Source organism: Lineus longissimus, chromosome 15, assembly GCF_910592395.1.
Source record: "Lineus longissimus chromosome 15, tnLinLong1.2, whole genome shotgun sequence".
Taxonomy (NCBI): Eukaryota; Metazoa; Nemertea; class Pilidiophora; order Heteronemertea; family Lineidae; genus Lineus; species Lineus longissimus.
Window position 1 is genome coordinate 9543042 of NC_088322.1, and position 26219 is coordinate 9569260.

The following is a 26219-nucleotide window of genomic DNA, read 5'->3' on the forward strand; positions in this document are numbered from 1 at the left end:
CCGAGGACACTATGCGATATGTTTGTGTGATGTCCTAGCGAGAGGCGGACTGATAACAAGAGGTTCCAACAATAGCTTGGCCACAAAGCAAAGCTATGACAGCAAAGCTAGTACTCTGTACTTCTTTCGTTTCTCATTAGCCCCGAATTTCGCAAGTTGGATTTTAGGACCTGCCGTCATGTTTGGGTTACACTCCAGACGCAGTGGACCCGTCTTCTCCTACCGCCCGATAGCAGATGATTGGGATGACGAAATGGACTGAATGGAAGTCCATGATTGGTTTACACTCGGGATGCAGTGGACCAGCTCGTTCGTGCGTATGATGACAAGTGAATTGAAGGAATTGGCAAGATAACTCAGAGCTTGCATACTCCCAGCCTTGATCCTCAGTGGCATCCCCCTTTGAAAAACACAAGGCAATCAAACCCTCTTTGTGTTTTCGCTGGCCACCCCATGGCATCTCCACTGGACAATATTTGTGAAAAATCATTACCGGGAAAAGAATGACGCAGAAAAGAACAATTTAAATATGATAAACTTTATTGCTTGGAGTATTAGAAACCCATTACTATAAGCCAGCACTTTTACAAACATTGATGTAGTTCAAGGTCATTCTGAATCACCCTGACAACACACAACATGTCAAGGTCATTAACAATACCATTGACTGCAGTTAAAAGGTCAAGGTTATTCTGCATAAGCATGACAACACATAAAACTTCAAGGTCATTAGGAATCGCCTTGGTTACAGTTGGCCAAGGTTATTCTGCATCAGCATGACAACATACGAAATTGTCAAGGTCATGAGTCACCTTGCTATAATCAAAAGGTCAAGGTCAAATAATGGATTCAGCATGATCTCAACACTCAGAACAATTGTTACAAAAAATACCAAAATATTCACCAACAAAACTGGTCTGTGATGAAATATCTGCAAGGACACATATAATGCCATTGAGAGTCTACATTTCATTGAAAATTTCAATCTTATAGGGTGTATAAGATACTAAAGTGTAGTCTTAATTCATTCTTGATAAAAGGTATCAGGTAATCAGCCCTGAAAAAGTACCCTGGGCATCCAAGCGGATTTGCTCAGCCACTTCCTCATTGCAGCCACCTAAAACTGCTTTTCCCTATTTTACTCACCACCACCAACAGAAAAATAAACAAAACAATACAAACCTATAGTTGTCATGGTAATACATCTATGGTTGCTATGGTGACATCTAAACACAACACTGCCATAGCAATGATACCACAGCATCACAAAATGGGCAAGAAACTTAGCTGACACTACAGGTTGTCATGGAACTTACCGAGTTGGCATTTTTGTAAAACATGGTCGCACAATTTCCTTTACCTTTTAAGTAATTAGAACCATAAAGAAGGAGTGTATCAGGATAATGCTGTCAAGGTGCTATAGATATTCATCTGAAAAAGGGCACATACAGCTTGTTAATTCATTGTGTAGGCCTTCACTTTTTGATACAGCCAAGAACAGCCCTAGTGTCTGCCCGGCATTACCTAGTCACCCCTCCTTTAAGAAAAACATGTATCGGAAATCAACTTTAAAGGGAACTGAAACCGCCAAGCCAGTTCGTATGACCTCGTTTTCATTTCCCGCGTACCGGGTGATCAGAACGAGGCATGAATGAAACATGGCGCCTAGGTGTCAATCATTGAGTGAGGTCACTACTATGGAATTTACTACGAAAACTCATGAATGAAAGATCGCATGACTCACGTGATTCTCACATGATTCTCAATAATAACAAATTGAACTGCGCATGCTCGTGCACTGGGGGCGGAGCTACAAATCTGAACTCGAATAGGAAGTTGGAAGTTTGACTTTCTCGGGCGGTGAAAGTCGAAAAGTTGAATAAATCGCTCGGCGGTTCCAGTTCCCTTTAACATCGCAGCAGTTCAGTCATGGTTTGCTACAGGGCATTAAGCCTTGAATTATTCTATGGTTTACAGGGGCATACATGTAGCTAGCTTTTTGGTCGGAAGGGGGGAGCAAAATGACATGTTTTGAAATTTTGATCCAACATCACATACAAAATTACAGTCAAAACCACTCCCCTCAAAACAAATTTTAAAGTGACTTGTATTAGGTGCATCTGCCCCCATGTTGCCCCCTCCCACCCCACTGGCTATGCCTCTAGTGGACTAGTCATTGCTCATTCAATAATTATTTGACTGTTTATTCCATGATTACTTCACCAGATATTCCAATGGCAATTCTTGGTTATTTTACTTTTTCTAGTCCATGGTCCATGGTAACATGTATACATGTATACATGTACATGTATGACTGGTTATTGCATGGTGGTTACTTCATATTCCAATGGCAATTCTTGGTTATTTTACTGTTTTCAGTCCATGGTAACATGTATTCATGTATACATGTACATGAATCCATGTATACATGTACATGTATCCATGTATCCATGTACACATGTACATGTATCACTGGTTATTGCATGGTGGTTACTTCACCAGATATTCCAATGGCAATTCTTGGTTATTTTACTGTTTTTAGTACATGGTAACATGTGTACATGTGTATATGCACATGTATACACGTATACATGTACATGTATCCATGTATCCATGCATACATGTACATGTATCCATGTATCCATGCATAAATGTACATGTATCACTGGTTAATGCATGGTGGTTACTTCACCAGACATTCCAATGGTAATTCTTGGTTATTTGACTCTTTTCGCCAGTTATTCCATGGTGTGTTATTTCACAGGCCGTTCCAAGGCTATTTACCGGTAGTCCTCTCGGGTCATTCTACCACTTTTTTAAACACCTATTCCATGGCTATTTTACCAGTTACTCACGGATATTTTAACGCTTATTTTATCCATGGCTATTCACCAGTTATTTCATAATACATACATGTGGAATTACACTATCTGTCATATTTACATATATTCAACCTCGTACCCCAATGGTGCAATCTAAATCGCAACAAACCCTGGGGACTATATGACATGCAATATTTTACAAAATGACTGATGGTTCGAAATTATGTTCACCAAGAACCCATTATATGATTTATGATCGGTCGTTGTAAATATTCATACACTGGTTTCTGGTAAACATACGTCAAACAAACGTTTAGCACATAAGCAAATTAATATGCAAATTAGGAACACAAATACTGATGACATCACGGGAAAATGTACACATATATAGTGACATCACCAGATAAGTTACCATGGATTGCATGAATAAGCACGCAAATTAGCATATACGAATATGCAAACATTTTTACACTAAAACAAAACTCCCTTGGAGACTTAGAATCAACACCATGTCGCATAAGTTGGAATAATGTTTCCAGTTTTTTGTATTGGTATACACATGCGCATTGATAAGTAACCAAAGTAACAGAGCAGTAACCAAGATATACTATTCACGGGGATGCGTTACCAGGTATACAATGTCTGGAAATTTCGTTTGAACTTCTGTCAACCCTGGGACTGGTGCAAAGCCCTAGACTTACTCAAGTATTATTTCAGTTACTCAAAAGAATCGTAAAACTTCATACAAACATTTGACAGCTGGCACTCATGCAACTACTCGTTAATGGTATGATGCGTTCACGTTCAGTGTTTACATGCGTCCTGAAGGTGATTAGAAATAATCTTGTCTGCATTGCGGTCACTATATGTTTAAAGATAACTCAGTGGCTTAACGTCATCATAGTCAGGCCCAAATAAGATTTTTGGGGGTCAATTCCTCCCCCAGGGCCAATTCACCCGACTTTATGGTAACTGAAAACCTCAAACTCACAATTTTATTTTTTTTTGGAATGACCGAAAATAAAATGAAGCATCGAAAATACAGCGACAAAATAAGCATGTACACAGCACAGTGAAAGAAAGAGTCAATATTTTAACAAGAAATTAACGTTTTTAGAATCCTGAAGAGAATTTGTCGAAATGGCTATAATACTTGCCGATAAAAATGAGATTCTTACCCTCATAACCTGCTTCCCCTACAACAATAAATGAACCCATTTCAATCACAGGATACAGACTGGTTTTAATCGCGAGATCACCCCGGAGAATCTAATTCCCCAGATTGCTGAGAATCAGGCAGGCCTTCCTGCTTGCCGAGGTGGCCATGAAGTTATTCATCAAAGTTCAGAGAATGTGTTGTTGGAGTCTTTAAAAGAAATAATATTGTGTTCATCTGGTAATAAGGTCCTTTTAGCATGATTTTACATTGCCAATAACCGCCATTTGCAGAAATACTTCTAATCGTGATTAGAAAAACGAAAGGAATTTCTGAATCTATGAATTTTTTAAATGTTTCGCAATTTTTGGTGAACAATGATAACAAAAGCGTGAAAAATTGTCGGTCTCCATTAAACCTTTCCGACTTGAACAAAAGTGTCATCAAATGATATAAATGTATTTGGCTGTGTTCCTCTCAAGAGAAATTTTTGTCAGAAATGTACATGTTTTTGGCAATATAGCATAACTGTATAACTTCATTGAAGCATGAAGACGCAATATAGTATAACTGTATAAATTCATCGAAGCATGAAGACGTAAAATAATATCCCCATTGGTTATAACTTCTGCCTATCATGGCAAGCGGCAGGAGTTGCAATCAAAATTTTCAAACTCTGATTACGCAGGAGCAAGTAAAAAATAAAACTGGAATAATACCTTTTGCCTAATCTGACTAATTCGCATGCATTAAATATTAGGAAATGTAGTTTTGGCTGATATGCCAAAACACGTCGATATAATAAAAATAAATTTAAACCATTTGAAGGGGAGCTATAGGCAGGACAAGAGGGGCTACTTTGGCCATCTTCAGGTGACTAACATACACAGTAAGGGCCCTGGGTCATGTCAGATTCAGCACTAAATATATTCCTTGTGCAAGCATGAATCATTCTGGCGTACTGTGAGATGTTAGAGACCCCTATTGGTGACTTCGTGTAACTTTATCTTGCCTGCCTAGCTCCTGCCTATATTGTCCCTTTAACAGCATTTAAACGCTTGTTGTTGTGCATATGCGTATAGGCATACCTATATATGTATCTTTGGCAAGAGGTGGTTAATGAAATAATGTCTGCATGGTCCTGGTTTCGACTACAGGACTGAATAATAACCTTGTTCTTAAATTTGGCTCAATATTTTACATAAAGGCAGCAACTTATCTACACTGAATGTACACACTTTGAATAAAACATAAACACATTGCAAACAACTAGCTAAACTGCTAATACATTTCCTTTCAAAATATTTCAATAATCATCCATAACATCTACTTCACTAAGTAGTGGCTTCGTAACTAGTGATGAATTTGCTGCGACATTGTAACTAGTGAAAGTGTATCGTTCAGGGTCCCAAACCCTGCAGTTGCTAAGGAAACCGTGGTTGTCATGGAACTAGTTGCTATGGCAACACTAATAATGTGTCATTTCAACTTCGGATAGCTGCCACCAATCCGAGGTGCCAAGTTTGAAGTCGAGATCCATCGCTGATCGGAATCTGTTGAACGAAAGGAAAGAAGAAGTCTTGCATTGGTGCTCTCTAAGAGGTGTGTCGATGATTTCATCACAAAAAGATGCCATTTTCGATGTCAAATTGACGTCCTTGACCAACGTGGTGCTAATTGTAGTTGGTCAACAATGGCTTTGGTAATGGTGTGGGGATGTCCATTGGGACATTACCCACACATGGTGCACACTTCTGAAAGGTCAAGGACATGAACTGACACCCAAAATGGCTACCAGAATGACATCACTGCCGGGCCTTCTGACCCTGATCTACAGGAAGCCATGGTTTATAATCAATCACCTAAATCTTGTTATCCCAAAATGATCAGACTTTGTACAGAAAGAAGGATTTACGTCTGAATAATATGAAACGCACTGACAAATTTCACGACCAGAAAGTCACTCTTACAGACGACGCTATTTACAACAAGTGAATTTGGTCAATCCGTCATATGTCCAGCGTAAAATATATAATTTGTTAACTACTTCATTATGCAGTATGTCGGCACCATTATAACATCAGTTGTGAATGAATAATTCACCTTTTGGCCATTCTAGGTCAAAGGTAATCACTACGGTAACAATAGTTATCCAACCTGTTAGTCCAGCAGTATGTAATCATTGGCTTTTTGGCAAGAATTATAAACATAGTTTTTTCCTATTTACACATTTCTCACAAAAGTGAAAAGTCAATTGTATATTGTCAATTGTCAATCATCGGAACATATCAGCACACCGTGTCAAAATTCAAGGTCGCAGGACACTCAAAGGTCAAGGTCACTCAATGGAAACCTAAGGTCAAGGTCAATGATGGCATTTTGAAGAGTGAATCCTCAATGAAACTATGAAAATGGTGCCACCTAGCAGAATACTCTAAAACTAAAGAAGTCAATCTTCCTTCAATGAATCGCAGCTGTTGATGGCAGTTTCCGAAGGCACAAATTAGTGTGTTACTCCTACACTAGGTGGCATGGCAAAACACTCCGCAAAGTGAAGTGTCAGTTGCTGCAGCCATGCATCACAAATTTCGACGGCAGATTAGTCTTAGCATTGTTTGTGGCCGTTATTAGTTTTCTAGCGGTGCCTAGACGTCTCAAGTGCATTGTGGGAAGACTATTTTGCATTTCCTTGACCAGAACGTGGCTCCAACGTTTCTCCATCTTGCAAGGTTCGTGTCATACGTCGACGTATTCTGTACTAGACATAATGGTTTCCCTGCAACGGATTATTATCATATGGTTACCACGGTTACGCTACAAGCTTAGCAATATGAATGAACAAGACTTGTTAGTGACTACATAAGTTATGTTTACTTGCGGATTGCATGATACATGTCCTACCAGTTTGTTTGCTTACTAATCCTACAAATGACAGTATGTTTCATACCATTGTTAAGTGCCAAAATTACTTGTTATCACATTGTCAACTAGCAAAGCAACTTCAATCCTCCGACATTTCTGTCCAATTTCGGCAAAAACAGACCGTTTTTAGTGCTTTCTGCACATCTTTTAATATTTGTGCATTATATAGGTCCCCAAATGCTTGAAATAGGCAAGGTGGCATGTGTTAAGGGCAAAAGGCTCAGGAGGGGGGGGGGCTAAATTACACTTTGAGAAAATATTTGACCAAAATCATGGTCAAAACATGTTTTTTTGTGACTTCTGGGGGGGAAGCATCTGCTCATCCTACCCTCTGCTAGCTATGCCCATGAGTGGTCCATGGGAGAACCATACCTACCTAATTGATTTGCCCGTTAGTGCATCTGGTGCAAAAAGCCGTTGTTCAGCTTTACCAGATTTGTCAGTTTTATCCCGTTTCGGGGATGATTTTGTCGGTGGCGCCCTCTCAGATTCAGATGAAGGCCTCCGCCGCACCTCGGTGTGCGTGACATAATTTTGGAGCTTTTTAGCAATCTGAAACACCGAAATGTCAGGCGTGAATTCGAATTTTGTAATCAAGAGGTCCTTGATGGCCACAAGAGGGGATTGGGAGAGAAATTCTTTCATAAGTATGAAACTTTACTTCATGAGAGACAGTTGATGGAGGGACATTTACAACAGAAATCCATCAAAACTCGGAAATGTCCCACCTCTCTGGCAGTAAATACAAATATTCTTACCTTTTTTGTAATAATGCAGACAACATCCTGTAGCGGCAGGAAGACACCGTGGTCTTTGTGACAATAAAAATAACGCTTCCCGTTGAAAAACCCATCGTGCCTGCCAACTGAAAAAGAAAAAAAAAAATTCTTTAAATATTTTTCAAAGTTCGTTTTGACTTCACAGCACATGCGGCCAAGAAAACTTCTGTCTCCTTGGTCAATCATCATTGAAAGGACTTTCTGAATTAAATTCTGTTTTGACACACTGAACATTGCGTCTCGACAAATACTCTTATTAGCTTCCCATACAACAAAGATTTTGGGACATGAGCACTACCAGACATGTTGATGTTATTACCTGGACAAGAAACTTACCAGGTGCATCTAATTCGACGCCAACAAACACCATATTCGGCTGTCCAATTTTGATGTCAAGATGACCGATGTACCGGATGTAGCCTGCCCGTTCACCTTTTACGACAACGTGGTCATCTAAATTCACATAATGTTTCCCACTGGAAGAAGAGAAAACGTTAATCGATGTTAATGTAAATGTAGTTTCAAACAGAAGATTGCGTCGTTCAATGTCACCCACCCTCCAGTTTGACCACATAGCTCTACGTCCTAAGGCACCTAACGGTCGGGCATGATAGACACATATTCGTCGTTGGGCACCAAAGTGTTAAAGGGTAACTCGTGTCAAATTTCACCATATAACGTTTTAGCTGTTTTTGACAAATGACTACGTCACTTTCTCATAAATCGGAAAGGTTTTCGAATCGAAATGCACATTTTCTAGAAATTGATGGTTTAATCCTGCCCACGCCGACGACGTTTTCGTTGATGACGTCACAACATGAACATTTTTGCGGTCGCGGTGGTTTACATTCAGCGATTTTAAAATAAATCTAATCAAAAATGGAAAATTTGAGCTTTACATTTGTGATCAACAATTAAAAACGGACGTATTTCCGCAAAGTTGTAAATCACATCATAGTATCACTTTAAAATCGCTTACCCGTTAATATGAAACTTTTTATTGTCCGCAAAACCGTTTTTTACTTTCGTCCCGCCGCTGCCCAGCAACGTTTCACAGCTGGAACACTTGCATCCCGGGATAGGACTCGGGAAGACAATACTCGAGGATGGAGAGGACTTCTTCCCGTGTTTGGATTTCCCGGGGCTGGAAATGAAAATAAAAACGAATTTAGAGGATCCCAAGAAGTGATAAGGATTCATTTAAACTGACTGACATATTCCGTGTGATCATTCCTTAGAAAGCTCTCGATGAGCTCATTCCAGTGGTACCAAGGCTCTCAATTACACACTATGCATGTCTGGTTGTCCCCGCCTGATTAGGGGGGTGCCTTAGATAAGGGGCGGGGCTGATAACCTTTAAACTTACACGCTCTCTGAGCTGCTGCTATTTGAAGACCGATGGTGTTTGTGTTTTGAATTTTGGATTATAGGCAAGATGGCGGCGTTGACGTCCATGTCTGTGTGTCCATTCGTCAGACTGGTGTCACTACTCATACATTCATCTTCGTAATGTAACTGGTCGCTATAGTGACGAGCAAGATTGTTCATCTGAAAAAAGAGAATGATCAGAATTAGATATTTCGAAATACTTTCTTCAACTTTTTTTGCGATACATATTACTCCAAGGGTAACTGACAGAAAAGGTGACAGCCAAACTGTGAAATCTAAACTAACCTCAAATTCTTTTAATCGTCCTTTTAATATTTCAATCTCCTTCCTGGCGGCCCCAAGTTCTTCCGCTAACTTCGAGTTCAGTTTTACAGCTGAAAAGAAAAGATGCTCAGCATAACTAACGACATAGCATAGAATCAACGAAATAACAACAACATTAAAACTATCATCATCAAGAAAGACCTCATGATGAAATAGCAATCAAAGACCCTTTGAAGTGAGAAACATGGGTTGTTAACGTAATCAGCTCCATGAAAGCAGCAAGCACCATTGGACCAGACAGAAATTGGTTAGTTTTCCCTGTTTCTTAACCCCAAAATTCAAAATCCATATTCTCAGTTGCCAAATCTCAATCCACAGAGAGTTATGGTCGGGGTAAGAACAGATTTCATTTGAATTGATGAATGATTTCATCCCTAAGGCCTACTAATGGATTAAGGTACTGGCTTCACTCTTACACTGGGAATCAGGAGAAAGTAACTCAGTCGAAAATCGAGTAGAAGCAAGAGCAACTCAGCAAATTCCAGTTGATGACTCCACAATTTAACTCCAGGGGACAGCACTGTGCTACTCACTTTCACGAAACTGCTCCTCGAGTTTTACATCCGTTTGCGACGGAATTATCACACATTGCACTTCCTTGCAAACCTGGGCTACAGGACTGAAATTGAAAACGGATTCATTGGTTACCTTAATTCGAACTCGGAGACTGAAATTAGAAGTCATAAACACTCATCAATAATTGACCTAGCTTTTCTGAGCCCCGGCCAGAAACAGTTAAAACCACTCCACACAAAACAAGTTTTTCCGCAAGATTCCAGTTCTATGACTAAATATACTATAAATATTGCAGTAACATTCCCAAGTTGTTAGATCAAGGCAAATTAATGATACAGGGCACTTGATTGAACCCGAGAATGTTATAAGGTCAGAGAATATATTTTGATTCCTTGTCAAAAGTCAAAAATCACCATCACTATAAAATGCCACATATTTCACTTTTAGACACAAATTACTTTGATATTTTTTACTGAACTGATTTCCAACAGCAAAAGCCTGTTTGACACACATGTACTAGTAACAGCAAAAATATATGTAATTGGCACGCTTATATATTATTGGTAACAGTCAATAGTGCATCCTTGTCTGTTCAATGTTACAAGTTACCAATTTACAAAAGGGACCATGCAGTTATGAGAATATTACTAGACCTTACTAGGTCTCTCTTTATGAAAAAATGTGCCCCCCCTCCCACCCCCGAATAGAGCCTATTGCCCCCTGGGACCCAAAAGGCAAATATGGCCCTGACTACTGACTAGCCATATTCCCCCTTCCCCTGTACACATCACTTCAGAAGAGGTGCTCTCGTTCAGGACAGGAGAAAAGAAATGCAGTTATACACAACAGCAATCTTGAAATGCATATTCAGTACGTATTAACACTATTGGAAGTTTTCCAATTCAATTACAATATTTCAAATTTTTAAGGGACAGCATAGGTCTTTAAGTCATGGCTGCTTCAGGCCGAGTTAAGAGCACAAAGTACAGTAGTGAAGAAACGTAAACAACTCATAGAACATGTATGTTTTCTTTTCACGGCAAATACCACCACGTGAAAAAGTTATTAAAAGCTAATAAAGAACCAAAAAATTATTTAAAAATTCATGTGGTATTGTTTTGTGCAGACGTCAGAAAAACGTTTGCCAATTTCAAAGGACTGTAAGGAAATGATGGAAATTATCATCCGAGTGCCTGGGACTGAAATAGCTGAACTTTGAAAAGGACAAACTACCTTGTAACAGTTTGGTGGAATTAAAGGCCAGCTTCCTTTCTTCTACATTTGAAATTCGAAATTTCCAATCACGTGCACGCATTGATGTAACTTTTTTTAATGCTGTTGTGTACATTCTCAATACCTACACATGCCAATTTTCATCACATTGGGATGTTTGGTCACTATGTTATTGCTCTGTTTTATTCTAATAATTAGCGAGCCAAATGTAAACAATGCCCATCTTACATGAATGAACCAGACCTTTAACTCGAAGACTGCATTTGTTTTTAAGACGTAGAGATAAGATATGATTATGATTTCCAGCCAGTACCCATTTGATACACCTGGATGGAGTAAGGCATGTAAGGCAAAGAGGCGTCCACAGTGTCTTAAGCTGACAGTGGGGATGGAACCATGGACCTCATGACCGCAAGTCAGAGACCCGTGCCACTACACAAGCACGGCTAATGATCTTGAAACCTGCGCAGGCCAGTTCTGCAGAGGCGGTATCTGCTGGCCTGTTTATCATATCCAGGTGTCAATCATATCAATCCATTTCATTTCAAAGACTAAAATTTCTCTTCAACGATTGACTACTTTGAGGAAATGAGATATTTTCTATTAAACCATGTCAAAAAAGATTCCAAGGCCTTATAGGGTTAACATTCCCAAGTACCCCCTCTTTTAGACTATTTCACAACAGCTCTCTCAGTTCTCTGAGAGTCGATAGTCAGACGCAAACGAGCTGATCGTGACGAGATGAAGGTACGCGATGCCACTTTTTATACGTACCACTCAATCTTTACCAAGACGGAACTGAGAGTGCATGTTAGGCTACATAGATTGCTGTGTCTATGTGGTGGTGAAGTGCAGTGTATGAATGTGAACAGTATCCTGTTCATGGAGGTTCAAATCTATCTGTACTGACGTTTTTGTTCAAAATATTTAAGGAGTCATTCAGCGTGAAAAGTTTTCCCCCTGAAAAAGGTTTGGCCATACACGAATCAGTGTCTATTGGGCTCTAGGAAAATTCGTCCCCGGATAATTCGTCCCCGGAAAACTCGTCCCCGGAAAATTCGTCCCCGAGAAAATTCGTCCCTGGAAAATTCGTCCCCGAGGAAAATTCGTCCCCAGATAATTCGTCCCCGTGGATAATTCGTCCCTGGAAAATTCGTCCCTGAGGAAAATTCGTCCCCGGAATATACGTCCCCGAGGATAATTCGTCCCCGGAAAATTTAACAAAAGTTGAAAGTTTCCGACATTACTTTCTAGTAATAACTACTACCTACTCCTTTCGACTTTTCTCATTCAGTGTTATATCTCTATTTACTACCCTACTAGCTAGTTACCTACTCCACTTTTTTCATAGTAGGTAGAGGTAGGCAGGCAAAATAAATTTTTTTTTCTTCAAATAAGTATTTTTACTGGTCAGAATGAAAGAAAAGCTCTAAATTCTTCCATAAAATATTTTGCCTGCCTACCCTACCTACTATAAAAATAGTGGGGTAGGTAACTAGCTAGTAGGGTAGTAAAGAGAGATATTACACTGAATGAGAAAAATCGAAAGTAGTAGTTATTACTACAGTCCATTCGACAAGACTTAAGGGTCTTAGAAAGTAAAGTCAGAAACTTTTAACTTTGTAAAATTTTCTGGGGACGAATTATTTTCGGGGACAAATTTTCCTAGGGGACGAATTATCCAGGGACGAATTTTCCTTGGGGACGAATTATCCGGGGACGAATTTTCCTAGGGGACGAATTATCCTCGGGGACGAATTATCCGGGGACGAATTTGCGGGGACGAATTTTCCGGGGACGAATTATCCGGGGACGAATTTTCCTGTAACCGTCTATTGCATTCAAAAGTAGCACTTTCAGGTCTCACTGACCGATTGGGCTGCTATATTCATCATTTTTGGCAATTTGCTCCATTAAGCCAAGGAGTGGTACCAGGGGTTAGAGTGCATTTCTGCTGAAATGCACAGAGGCGGAGTGGTTATAGAGTTCGGGACAACCGACCAAAAGGTTGTGGGTCGTATCCATTTTGAGGTACCTAGTCATTTCCTGTTTGGGTGAAAGGTGTGAATGTTAAGCACCTCTTTAAGCCCCAGAACACTCTGAGATGACAATATAGTTCTTTGAGACCGGCTTGTCTAGAGAAAGTGCTAAGAATTGAACATTAACTTTTTTAACAAACTCATTTTTCTTGTGACAAAATATTCACCAATTTGCTTTCTACTTTTGACATTTTTTTCACACCGTTAAAGTATACGGCATTTAGCAAATCAAAAAGAAGTAGGACAGTTGTCCAGGTAACAAACGTCGACTGAAAATGTTCCCACAATTTGCAATCAAAGATGGTGCATCTTGGAAATGAAATTTGGGTCAAATAATTGCAGATTTTGCAAAAACCATGGGAAATGTTCTTTTATACTTTTCGAGCAGCTGAAATAATCGTCGACGGGCTTCCATCAACACAACGGATGCTTGTTGCAGTATTCATCCAAATTCTTTAAACAGGAAGTCATCTTTCCTCATCAACAAGATAATCGTCAGAAGATGACTTCGATAATTGCAATAATTGTGAGAGATGGTACAATTTTGAAATTGTGTATCATATTTCATACTCGTCAATGAGGGTAATGCATTTTCACAGTATTCTACTATAAGATCAATTCGTACCTCACCAAAATTTTCTTAGTCGGTCAGGCTATTACACAAAAGATAGTACCTCCAAATTCACATATTACCACCAAATTTATGCACAGTGGAACCTCCCTAATAGCAAACACCTCTCTGTTAAGGACAACCTCTCCATCAAGGACACTACTGCTGGTCCCAAATTAGTCATTTCCATTCAATTGGACGGATCTAATCAGGGGACACCTCTCTATTAAGGACAGCAATTGTCAGTCCTAAGGATGTCCCTAATAGCAAGGTTCTACTGTAAATGTAAATTCGCCATGGTTTTTTTAACCAAAGTCTAAGGATTGGCCATGTTTGGACCCAGAACACCGGCAACCCACCGGTGCATATAGACAACGTTTCTGGTTGGTTAACCCCAAATCCCAATACGCGGACGCACATTGTCAACTCAAACCCTTCGGATTGCTACTGTATAGGCCTACAATGTATACACAAACACACACACATATATAATGACAGGGTATAGGCCTATTTGGAACCAGCGAGCATACAGGGCCAAAGTGTAGGGTTGAGGAAACCTGAAAGGCTTCAAAGCTTTCGTACAATAGCTTCTTTCATGTGCAGATCTAATGAAAGGAGTTTGGAATTGGAAGTCAAAAGGTTGGTGAAAGGCCCCGAGCTAAACGCATTTGGAAAGAAAGGACTTTAGCCAGAAAAGGTTTGGTACAAGAAGCCCATACTACGTTTACTTGTATTATTGGACCTACAAGGGCTTTTGAGTTTAATTCGTCGCTGGTCTGCAGGGGGGCGAACAGGAGAGTTATAGATTTGTGGCGAGAGTGTTGTTTCACCTAGCTGTTGAAAGTCAATAATAAAACGAGAATCTTTCAAAAGATGTTAGTTTTTGAGACAAAAAAAATTAAATTTTTCATCTTTTGGCGTTTTGAGTGGGACATATCCCCCCCCACCGTCCCCTCTCTGGAAGAAACACAGAAATCTTGACCTTATTGAAGATGCCACATGACGCCATGCAAACAACACCACGATTATTTAACATCGATCAACAAACAATGTATCGTTTGGAATACAAGGTCTTGGAGTTTTAAATAACAGCTAGAGCGATGACTTTCAGCTAATTCCCTGAAATAGGCTACTTGTTTTGTATTCGACGACAATTGGGGCCTGTAGTCAATATGACTATTTACCAATCTTCAAAAGATGGCCGTTCAGTTGAAATAAGACAACTTGTCAAATATGTTTGTGTGGCAGTTAATTCCTCAGCTACGTTAAATGAAGCATATAATATAGCTCGTTGTCGCCTAAAATACAAGATATCACAGAAGATATAGCTGTTTTCGTCGCTTTATATAGCGATTAGAGACAGGAATGTCATGGTGTACATGTACGCAAAAACAATTTAACCACAATTCGTCCTTGAAATACCCTATTGGCCTTGCATGGTTTCGATTTAATGTCAGATGAAACACATGTTTGCTGACAAAGCTGGTCCTCTCCCCAAGCGCTGAAGGTAATCTTGTGTTAGGATGCCTCATAGCCAAGTGCTTACCACTGCTGGCTACCACGGGTTCGCCCCCGGGGAGAACCCAGCCATTTCCGGATGAACCGGTGTGGCTTTCAAGGAACTACAATTCCTGGCTCTTCACAACGCAGATGCATCAAATGAAATATTCGCAGTCTGTCAGATGAGACCTGGAGCCATGGTCCCCACATAGGTTGACAGTAGCCTATAGTAGACTCCATACCTCCCGCAAAAGTCCAATAGGATTACAAGGCTGGTATAAAATTGATATGATGATGGCTCCCACAATCTTTTTTGGGATTGACACCCAATGCGTCTCTCCCGCAAAACTATCCTATCTCCATCTGCCCAGCAGACTACCTTCCCCTTCAACCTCTATGATGGTTTCCTCATTCAGAAGTCCACTTTCTCGTGAGAATTTCAAAGGTAGTGAAATCTCCAGTCAAAAGCACCATGAAAATAAAGATGTTTACTGTCCTGCTAGTTCTTGAACACGGAGGTGAAGAGGACCTTTACTTGTTAAAACTGTTTGTGTGGCAGTAAATTGTAGGAATTATATTAAAAGGTTAAATGAAGCATGTAACATGCCTGATTGTCGCCAAATACAAGATATCAGAGAAGATGTTGTTTGTGTCATTTTGTGAAGTATAATCATCGCCAATAGTGGACGCCAAAAAAAGTTCAACCGCAAATTGCCCCACACATACCTTTATGATTGCCGAACAGGGTCACCAGTTAGAGTATCATGGATGGGCAAGCAGTTATGGGGTCGAGGGTGCAAATTCCCACACTTCTGCTCAACGTAGATTGCGACATTTGTTGCCAAATGCAAGAGAGAAACCTTGATCTGTTTGTGCTGCCCTGTATTGAGAGGCCCAGTCCGGGAATGAAACCCATGACCTTCTGCTCATATGGTGGTTGCAAATGTAGCCCTACCCCTTTGCAGCAATGCAAAGCCCAACTCAGCTCAACCCAGATGCAAGCTCAGACCAATCTTTGGTCTTTTGCTGCACATTGCCCACCCAGAAACCATAAACAGTATCAAAATATCGTACAAAACGTTCGTCTCTAATTCTCATTCCTCACAATAAACCCTCTGATAATCGCATCCTCCATTATACCACTGAATAGCAATTGCGGCTTAACGATGATAATCTCGAGTACTTTGAGTTTAAACGTCGCAGCGAGTGCACCGCATTACCCCGTGAAAAACTATCACAACTTGAAGAAGACACCGTGAAATCTGCGTATAATAACGGTGCATAAAAGACTTAACGTATCATAAGAGACGATCGGGGACAATCGCTGTTCAAGCAAACGATCACGCCTTGATAATTCAGCACTCCATAGCCAGTCCAGGCCCTGCCCTTGTAATAGGCCAGCACCAAGGAGGGGGTCCTCACGCACAGCAGACCACGATTGTGCCACATTTACCCCTGGAGCCTTCAAAAGAGATCACCGTGAAAATCCGCTAATTCTTCAATGGATATTTCAATACGCGTCGTTTCGCATTATCATGAGGTCTAGTTTTTATGGGGTAGCTGGTGCACTTGATTTATGTCTTTGATATATATAGGGCATTTTCGTTGGTTTGAGAAAGATTACTGGATGATCCGGGGGAGCCAACAGGATTTGTCCTGTATGCAGGTTCATCTAACCCGTTGACGACAGGCATTTTTTGGGGCTACCACCCTTTTGCGTGGTAGCCAGCAATGTTAACCACTAGGTTAAGAATCTCCTTTTAGGTATGATTTCCGTGTTCACCAATTGGCTACTGTCCCTTTAATCATGATGAGGGAACACCTATGCTGAAAAACAAAACATCACAAAAACTCACCTTATTTTTGGCACTTCCTTGTTAGGTTCGCTCGTCATTTCCGGCAGAGAATTTTTCCGCTCTCGCGTCAATGTCACATGACTGTTCATAGATTCATCACTTTGGTGATGCACCAGCGCACGAGTTGTTATTCCGTTTGGGGGATGCACGTTTGAGATATGTAAACTTTCTATTGAACTGTTCGTCGGGTGAACGATGTGATTGGTTTTGTCCGGTTTAGGGGACGAACAGACGATACTGGAACACCTACTGCACCGTGAACAGGGCCGGGATCCATCCTGGAAATAATAATGATAATAATAATGAGTTCTTAAAGCCCTTTTCACTGTATTATCTACTGCCTCAAAGCACTTTATAAGCGCAAACATACCCAGGCTATCCAGGAACCTTTCTGGGCCACAATCTGGCGCACACAAGGACATTTCAGGCCAGTTGGGGGTACAAAGAAGAGACAATTTTCGGTTAAAATGCATGTAGGCTACTGGCAAAATTACGGCTGCTGCCACATGGCGTTGGTAAGCCGTCACTGGGTTTTTGAACTGTTGTGACAGAAACATGACATCAATGTCACCAGATTTTTCACGCCATTTCGACGCATACCCTCGTTGTGGGATGTTGGAAAGCTGATTCTGTGCCCAAATGCAGTAGAAGTAGCACTCAACAAACGCTCACAAATAGCAAACGTAGAAGACGAATGCTACGAACCTTATCATGTGTTTGGCTGCTGCGGTTGACCGCCGAGTTGGAGTGAGATTGTTGTGAGTTGACGAGTGATGGCGGTGCCGGGCTCGTCGATTGACTCGTCCGGATACTGTTGGTCTGCGAACGTAGGATGTCATTCTCACGTTGCAAGTCAGATACCTTGTGTTCCAAGCTGAAAATGAGACAAAGAGAGATATATGGAATGCATATAAATGTACATGTAGTGGAACTTCTCATCATAGCGGACACCTCTCCATTGAGGAGAACATCCCTCCCTCTGGCGATATCCAACCTGCGGTGGACCAGCATCTCCTAGTCCTATACTGAGACTAACAGGCCAATTGCCTTAGACCTTCGATGATGATTATGATGATGATGATGATGATGAAAAAAGCCGAGGATAGAAAGCTTGACATCACTCCTTATCTACCACAGGTAGTGGTTCTCATAGCGCATCACCATTATGCATTATGGTATAACATGTTAGTAAGCTACCTGACTGAGTCATATATTGCCACCCGGCAGCAATTCCATGTCTTTATTAAACTGGGACAAGTTCCGGCCTAATGCCCAGTTTAATAGTCACTCGGGCAAGAGCATCTTCCAGATGAGCACAATGACAAAAGACAGGAGAACATAGCATTTGTTTTGGGAGAGGTACTGTTATCGCAGAGGACGTCATCCATGAAAAAGAACTTTAGAAGAAATGTATATTTCTTTATTTCTGCATTCAAAAAAACTTATCATTGCAGCACGCACGAATTAGCTGGTCTCGACTAAACTTTGCTTTGGACATGTTGGATCAATTCGAAAACCAAGAAGAAAGTTGAAGTTCTCATCCTAACTAAACCAGATATTTCTGTACAATGCAACTCATTCTTGCACACAGAATCAAACTCATCCTGGGCGGACATCAACCTTAACCAAAACAATGACTAACATTACATTTTTCTGATAACTGTCCCTGTTCATTGATATCATTAATGTGATATCCTGTTTTTGCCGATGAAGCATGTTCCAGTTTTTATAGGGAGTGTTCAACTAATAGCTGAGCTGCATGAGCAGTGTCAAGCATGTTTTTCGAAGTTGTTTGCAACTCCATGAAGGAATTTCTAGTACAGAATCAATCTGTGAAAGGGCTCATGGAATTATGTACCCCTCAAGAATGGTGGGTGCATGCCCCCTCCTCCGAATCCCAGATATATTTTAGGGGATATAAACAAAAGTCAGTGTAGCTCCTACTTTTCAGAATGGCGGGCTTCAAACTAGAATGATTATGACAAGTACATGACTGTGTGGAAGTTATTGGAACCCATGACTTCAGGTCAAGATCAAGTCTTCCCCTCGAGCCACAACCCCCCCCCCAAAGGAAACTGATAAAATGTACAGTGGAGGTTCTGCCATGCACCCAGAGGTCAAATCAGTAGTTATTGATTTTATGCGTTATAGCCAAAGTGAAGTGTTGTTTCGCGTTCTACTCATAATATTTGCGGACTAAATATTGGCACATAATACCTCGCAAGGCACACACACGTTTGAACCAGGAGTTGACTTGTGAATGGGCCGGAATCATGCAAAACAATAACATACGGCCAACAACACTTGTTGACCGTTTTGAAAGCTGGGGTCCATGAAAGCCACTAGGGTATCAGCTATACTCCGTTTTAAAGGTTGTTGAAGTGGCGCACTTTAGAACAGAATATTCCAGTTCTAGCCATAGGCATGTCATTTCGGCGGTGTTCCCAAGAGTAGCCAGTGGAAACCAGTGCCGTACCAGTGGTTAATAGACGTGTCGTCCCAGTCAGTGAAGTTCCACTACCGGATGTCTGGTACCACTGGTAACTAGTGGGATTTCCAGTGGAGTTTCAGTGGCAACAAATATGACAAATGGTGTTCAAGTACCAACCAGTGGAGTTCCAGGAGTAACCAGTGGAATTCCAGTGGTGATTTTTCTGTAGTATAGACAGTGCCAGTGTTCCAGTAGGAACAACTGGAATTCAACTGTAATAAACTGTTCAAAATATCTAGAAGTATGCCCGTAATTGTAAGGGCAAATATTATTGAGCAGTAACGTTTTTTCTTAACTTACGATCTTCGTATTCTGAATATAGTGGCGACATCTGCACAGAGCGGCACGATTCCTTTCCGCGTGCTATTGACGACGAATGCCACAGCCTTAGCAGCAATTTCTTTATCTTCGACAAGGCCATTTAATCCGCTGCTGCTGCTTCCTGTAAAATAGAATTTGGGAGGAAATAAGAAGAAAAATGTCTAAAATATTATTATAACACCTTGAGTAGAGTTTGCCCTACCAGTTATACAAATCTTTGGAAAATGTCCTGTAATTTGTAAATAAGACGAAATCAAGAGATGAAATAAAATGCGGTCCTGATAATTGATGTACCTGAAATATCATGACTCTGAATATCTTCCAAATATGATGGACCCATGACCGGCTAATAAGTTTATCCAATCATGGCATGACTCTCCATGTACTGTCACAGCATCCGCCCTCTTTGGACGGAGAGGGTTAATATTTTGATGCGAAATCGGAAGATTGCCAATGACCAATCAACTGCCATGACACAAGGACTTACTACATAACAAACAGCGTAGTCCGTCCTTATCTTCCTGCGATTACGAACATTTGGGTGACCGTAATGCCTGTGGTGAGATAACGATCACGCGATGTTCAACTTCTCAATATCATGTTGTCATTTTTAATCTTTACGTCCATTTTACGACCTCTATAAAATTAAAAATCAAATTTCCTGTTTCCTTATTGAAGCTTCCAGTGCAATGTTTTCAGTTTTCTTATAATTTCAAGTACGGAAACACGTTTAAAAGGCATGGTACCACCAGGGAAGTGACTGGAATTTAATGATGGAATAAAGTGGTTCCATTAGGGAAGTGCCTTGATATAAGAAATAATGGTACCACCAGGGAAGTGTGACTTGACATGGAAGGTCATCTAAATGGCACCATCAGGGAAGTGACTTCTTGACATGGAAAGTAATGGTACCAACAGTGAAGTGTCTTGAGATGGAAGATAATGGAACCATAAGAAAACTGCTTGATATTGAAACTAATGGTACACACTGGTATCAATGGTATCGTTACACACTTGACTTCTCAACAGTACATGTTGGTACGATAGGATGAAACATCATGTGTGGGGAGGGGGAGGGAATAGGGTTAAACAAATCTGTCCAATGTTCTACATGCCTCTCCCCTTTGTTTACTAACAAATATCTGACCACCACAATCATGACAATGGCCCGTGCAAGGTCATGTTTATATTTGTCGATAATTGACCAAGTTCTTGATCTTATTAAGACAATGTGGTGTCATGATCCATGTTAAAGGTGGCTGAGCCACCCCCCCTGCCATGGTAATCTTTCAGAAATGGGCTAAACTACAGTAGAACCTCTCTGTAAGGACACCCTCCGGACTGACTAGTGATGTTCCTAATAGAGAGGTGTCCTGACTTGTGAGGTCAAATTGAATGGAAACAACCAATTTGGGACCAAAATTAGTGTCCTTAATAGAGAGGTGTCTGCTAAGGGAGATTCTAATGTAGTTGCTTATCATTGAGTTGAATGTACTTTGCTTCGATGAGGTCTTAAGACTGCATTTTAAACTGAGGCAGGTGTGGGGGGATCTTAGACCCCCAGAGAGAAAGTCCAGAGAAAAAAGATTTTGGTGGCCCTCTATTGGGCAGTTGATTTCTGTAGCCATACCTCTTACTACATGTAAGTCAACAAACAATAGGGCAAGTAGGGTAGGAGGAACCTTACCGGCTGTACATGTTCAAGATTCAGGGAGGACAGTGCCACCATTTGGACCCCCCAGCCCTTGCCTACAATGCTCGTTTTAAAAGGGTTAAAGTGTCTTGAGTCAGGTCCTGTTGTGTACAAAGAAGATTACGGCTTCAAAGTGCTTGTTCTCGCTAAAGAATGGCAGACCACTGATCACACCAGTGAACGCACAAAACCAGAGAATAAAGGAGGAGTTATACCCGGGCCATTGCATTCCCAAACATAGTACAATACTCCATGGACCTTAGACTTACTTTTTACATGTATTCAGCATGACCAATGCATTGCCAGCAATAGAAGACATACGTTTTTACTATTTTAGGCTGAATTTTCAAACTTTATGCACCGTGCACAAGATTGAATCAATTGCAATTGATCCAAGAAAAAAAGCGTTTTTCCGTTGTTTGTGTCAGGCATGACCATGGACTTTTATGAAGCGAGATAATTACAGGAATTAAACTTTATTTCTTTCAAAGAGGCCAGTTCAGCAGTTCCCTGAATGTAATGAAACAATTTATAAACAGCCCGAGTTTCAACCCTATTAATAGAGCGAGTGTCCATTTTAGACGACTTTTAACACAACTCCCGAGTCCCAAATATTGCAAAAAGGGAAAGTGGTTTACAATTTACAATATTTCCTCTCTTCAGGCATCATTCACAGTATTTTAGATACCACCACTTAGTTGATTTTATCGGAAGACACATGCAATGCTTTTCAGAACAAGAACGCAGAACGGGATTTTTAAAGACTGCTTGTGTTTTTGGTTTACGACCATACGAACACAGTGCTCAATCTTTGGCCTTGAACTATCGTCTTATTATGTTGCTCTTTGATATAGTTACAGGAAGTCTTTTTATGAAAGAGTTAAGTGACTCAAGCACTCAGCTCAAGGGGTAAAGCATTCAAAGCCTATAATGAGAACTTCGAAAAGGTCAACCCAACAACTATATGTATCAAAGTTTTTCCAATATTGGGGTGTGTGGCGGACCTTGGATCTACGAGAACGTGCTGCTATGCCAAGGGAGCACCGAACAACTCCGGATGTCAACTCATACCAGGTCTTTTTTTAATTAAGCGGGTGCCTTTCCAGGTCACAGGCCATTCCAAGTTCCCTTTGGTCTACAGTAACCTTGGAACCTTGGTGTCCAATGCAGAACTTTGAGGGGAAGTTTGGATTCCTCAATCTTCAACACACACAGCCCAACCAGTTCCATCTTCTACGTTTCACTTAACTCCATTAACAACATGTAAATAGCCTAAAACCACTACGAAATAACCTCACATCAAGATATCTATCAAACCAGAAATTTATTCATAGGTTATGAAAAAACTACAAAGATCTCACATTGAATCGATAAAGTTGTGAAAAAAGCCATTTGACAGATTGTGCATTGAAGTATGCAGTACCTTGGGGAGCATTCATTATTTGAGAGCCCCTGGCATCAGTCCATCTTTACAGGATGAAGCCATCAGTTATGAATACTGGGAAGTATTTTCGTGGAAGGTAAGGTAATCATACATTCCTTTAAAAAAGTTGTCTGCTGGATGTGACCTGACAGACCCCCGTCGGATGCCAGGCACTGTTCCATAAGGAGACCTCTCTTTAAAGGACAGCATTTGTCAGCCCAAAACCATAAGAGACTTGCAGGGTCTGATGTCTTGTACATGGACAGAGAGAGAATGCCCCCCCCCCCCCACACACACACACAAGTTATGAAGTCTCCATAACACAAGTGTTGACTTTGTCCTCTGGGTGCCTCTGTCGGACAATAAAGAGGTCCTCTTTGGGGGCTTTATTGTTTGCTTGATTCTATGAAGGGCTTGAGACCTTGAGCAAGACACTATTCCTTATACATTTACATATTTTGCAAAAATACCCACTGCCACAAATGTCTACAACTTCCACAGGCAGCGCTGGAGTTGCCTGCACTGTGGAAAGTGTCTGTTGAAAAGATTGTGTTAGCGAGCACCTCTGCACTTGCAAGGAGTTCCTGGCAGAGACAGATTTTGTCTGGAGAAGGATGATTTTGAGAATTATCATTTTCAACTTATTCTATACAGATACCATAAGCTACAGCATCATCACACCCCATTATCACTTACAAAATGCCCAACCGTGAGCAAAGAAATACTGAATGCTCCCCACGTGCATACATTGTACCCTCTTACATGTATGTGAAAAGTTACCAACATTCGACTCAAAATCCTCACCAAACGACACAACTTAAACTTATTCGGAGAACGCTGAGTCAAATGTTAGTTCCTCATCTCAATATTTAAGTAAAAAACCAAACTTTAGGCGAACCAATTCAGACACAAACGACCGACTTTACCATCCTGTCAAAACTAGGATGTCGAAAAGTTCTCAACTTTTCTGCGGTTGACGAATGTCGCAACATTTCTACCGACTTACCTAGATTCAGAGCAGAAAGTGACGATGATTCGTGTTCCCAGACGGGTAACCATGACGACCCAGCGTGTTCACTAAGCGGTGGACTCTGATCCGAACTATTTGTATCCATTTCATGACATTTTTCAGAGCCAACCTCACAGTCGCAACTAAACTTCGGCCATATTGTTTTGGGCTTTAAATACAAGGGGGAAGGCGAACCAATCATACGAACAGCCAATCACAACGTTTCCGAATTCGTTCAAAGTTACACCAGGTACACGTGAGCTGAAGTCCTTGTCGAAAACTATCAAATTAACATGGGTATAAATGTCAAATATAAATAATTGGTATGAATACCAAAAGGACTAACACTTTGTTTTGATTTTTAAAGATATTGTCCAGTGGGAGGCTATGGTAACAGCTCCCTAAGGCCCAAGTTCCTCCCGAAGAGTCAAGCCTTGTTTAGGGCCATAATTACTGCCACTGGCCTGGTGGAACAAATTCGAACGGACTGCCACTAAGATTTTATAAAGTAAAGAACTTGTAAAAGTTTACTCCACAGAAAAAGTATAACCTAATATGTCTTATATCATAGGCCTACTGGGTTCAAATTTGCCTGTCCCAAAACCAGTAATTTGCGGGGGTCTTTTTCTGTTATTTCAGAGCAATTTCTGATTTAAATTATGAAATCCGCGATTCAACCCTAAAGTTTATGCCTATCCCTATTTGATCCTTGGTAAAAGGGCAGGACAAAAAGACAACGGCCTCATGTTAGTTCATGCTACACATGCGGCCAGGAATTCTGTAGCGCCATGCGTTTTTTAGATGTGCTTGGAAACAAAATCAGGCTTGAATTGTAGGGGGGGGGGGGTGATCGAATCAGGTGTAATCCCTTTGAATAAGGAAACCATGCCTTCTTCGCACCACTGAGTCAAAGCTTGACCGAAAAAGCCTTTGGCGGAAACAGTTGCGTTGGCAACGTGCGACCACACCCTAAAAAGTACTGTCGAGTGTCGGGCGCCGCACTTTCTCATAATCATTGCAATATTATTCTTCTTTACGGTTAACATTTTTCTTCTTCTTCGGCGTCAGCGGATAGTAAGTATAAGCAATGGGACATTGTTTTAGGCAAGTACTTGGTACTGTATGCCTGCTCCACTACGCCTTACCTGTGCCTGCCGTTAATTACGCAATACTATGGCAAGCCGTTTGCTTCAAAAAGTCGAGATGATTTTTTTCAAGTCGAGATTTTTTTTTTCAAGTCAAGAAAAAATATTTCAAGTCAAGAAATTTCTTCAAAAAGTTGAGATTAGTATTTTCAAGTTTACACATTTTTTTTCAATTCTACAAGTTTTTTTTTAAGTCGACTTTTTAAATAAATATACATTTTTTTTTTTAAGTAAAAAAAAATTTTTTTCATTAATTTTTTTATATACAACTTATCAGTTGATTATTTTTCTAATTCTTAAAAAAGAATTTTCAAGTCGATAAAAATTTATTGTAAATGACAAATTTCCTATTCAACAAAAAAAACACATTCGAGACAGAAAAAATAAGTCGAACATTATGACGTCATCACTTTTCGTGTACAGTATGTAGACTCGTCCCCAGCCGTTCTCTTGCTGACTTCGCATTCTAATGCCCACATGGTCTCACTAGCCAGTGCAATGGCCGGGCCTACCTGGCTCCACAAATGGCGCGACGTCATTTCATGCATACCCCTGTTCAAGTGGCTGTCGACCTTGCAGTATATCACTCTCACACATAAACCTATACATTTCTGAATAGCTTGTCGCTTCTAGAATACATCTGGCCAGCTTTCATTGTTATCAAGTAATTCAGTCATGAGAACATGGGGGCAGCACAATACATGAGACACCCTGTACATCGATGAAAATTTTGAAAATTTCACCTTGCCGCCTTATAACTTGACGATTAACATGGATGGTGAAATAATATTTTTATAAACTTCTACTTATCACCTTGAGAAAGCCAAATAATAACAATTTCAAATTTTGATACAAAAATAGGGTGTCGTTGCGGCTTTTCTTTGAGCATTTTGACCGCGAAGTCTCACCTTGAGAACATGTGCACTCTGACAGGAACCAGTTCATGTCAACATCCGATTGAGCTATAAAAAGCATGCGAGGCCTGGTCACT

General features: G+C 40.6%; 1 protein-coding gene across 2 annotated transcripts; it reads right to left on the reverse strand.

Moving 5' to 3' along the window:
* Positions 1 to 522: 522 nt before the first annotated feature.
* LOC135499471 (uncharacterized) lies at positions 523 to 24242 on the reverse strand. 2 transcript variants are annotated; one of them, XM_064790225.1, is made up of 12 exons: positions 24081 to 24242; positions 19938 to 20079; positions 17852 to 18020; positions 17147 to 17424; positions 9926 to 10011; positions 9354 to 9442; positions 9046 to 9227; positions 8659 to 8823; positions 8016 to 8155; positions 7659 to 7765; positions 7277 to 7452; positions 523 to 5531 (listed from the first exon to the last, which is right to left on the reverse strand). In XM_064790225.1, exons 1-12 carry the CDS (start codon positions 24187 to 24189, stop codon positions 5447 to 5449), a joined length of 1728 nt encoding a protein of 575 aa, XP_064646295.1. In that variant the 5' UTR covers positions 24190 to 24242; the 3' UTR covers positions 523 to 5446. The 2 variants fall into 2 exon arrangements, with proteins under 2 accessions (XP_064646295.1, XP_064646296.1); XM_064790226.1 differs by having other exon boundaries at positions 523 to 6754.
* Between the last annotated feature and the right edge of the window lie 1977 nt (positions 24243 to 26219).

What these genes read in the sequence shown, in the direction of transcription:
- LOC135499471 (XM_064790225.1), bottom strand. Translation starts at nt 24,189, where the DNA reads ATGGATACAAATAGTTCGGATCAGAGTCCACCGCTTAGTGAACACGCT. An exon ending in GACGATTAAAAGAATTTGAG is followed by an intron (nt 9,228 to 9,353) that starts GTTAGTTTAGAT and finishes CTCTTTTTTCAG; the next exon opens with ATGAACAATCTTGCTCGTCA. An exon ending in AAAAAGTTTCATATTAACGG is followed by an intron (nt 8,156 to 8,658) that starts GTAAGCGATTTT and finishes CTCTTCTTCCAG; the next exon opens with TGGGAAACATTATGTGAATT.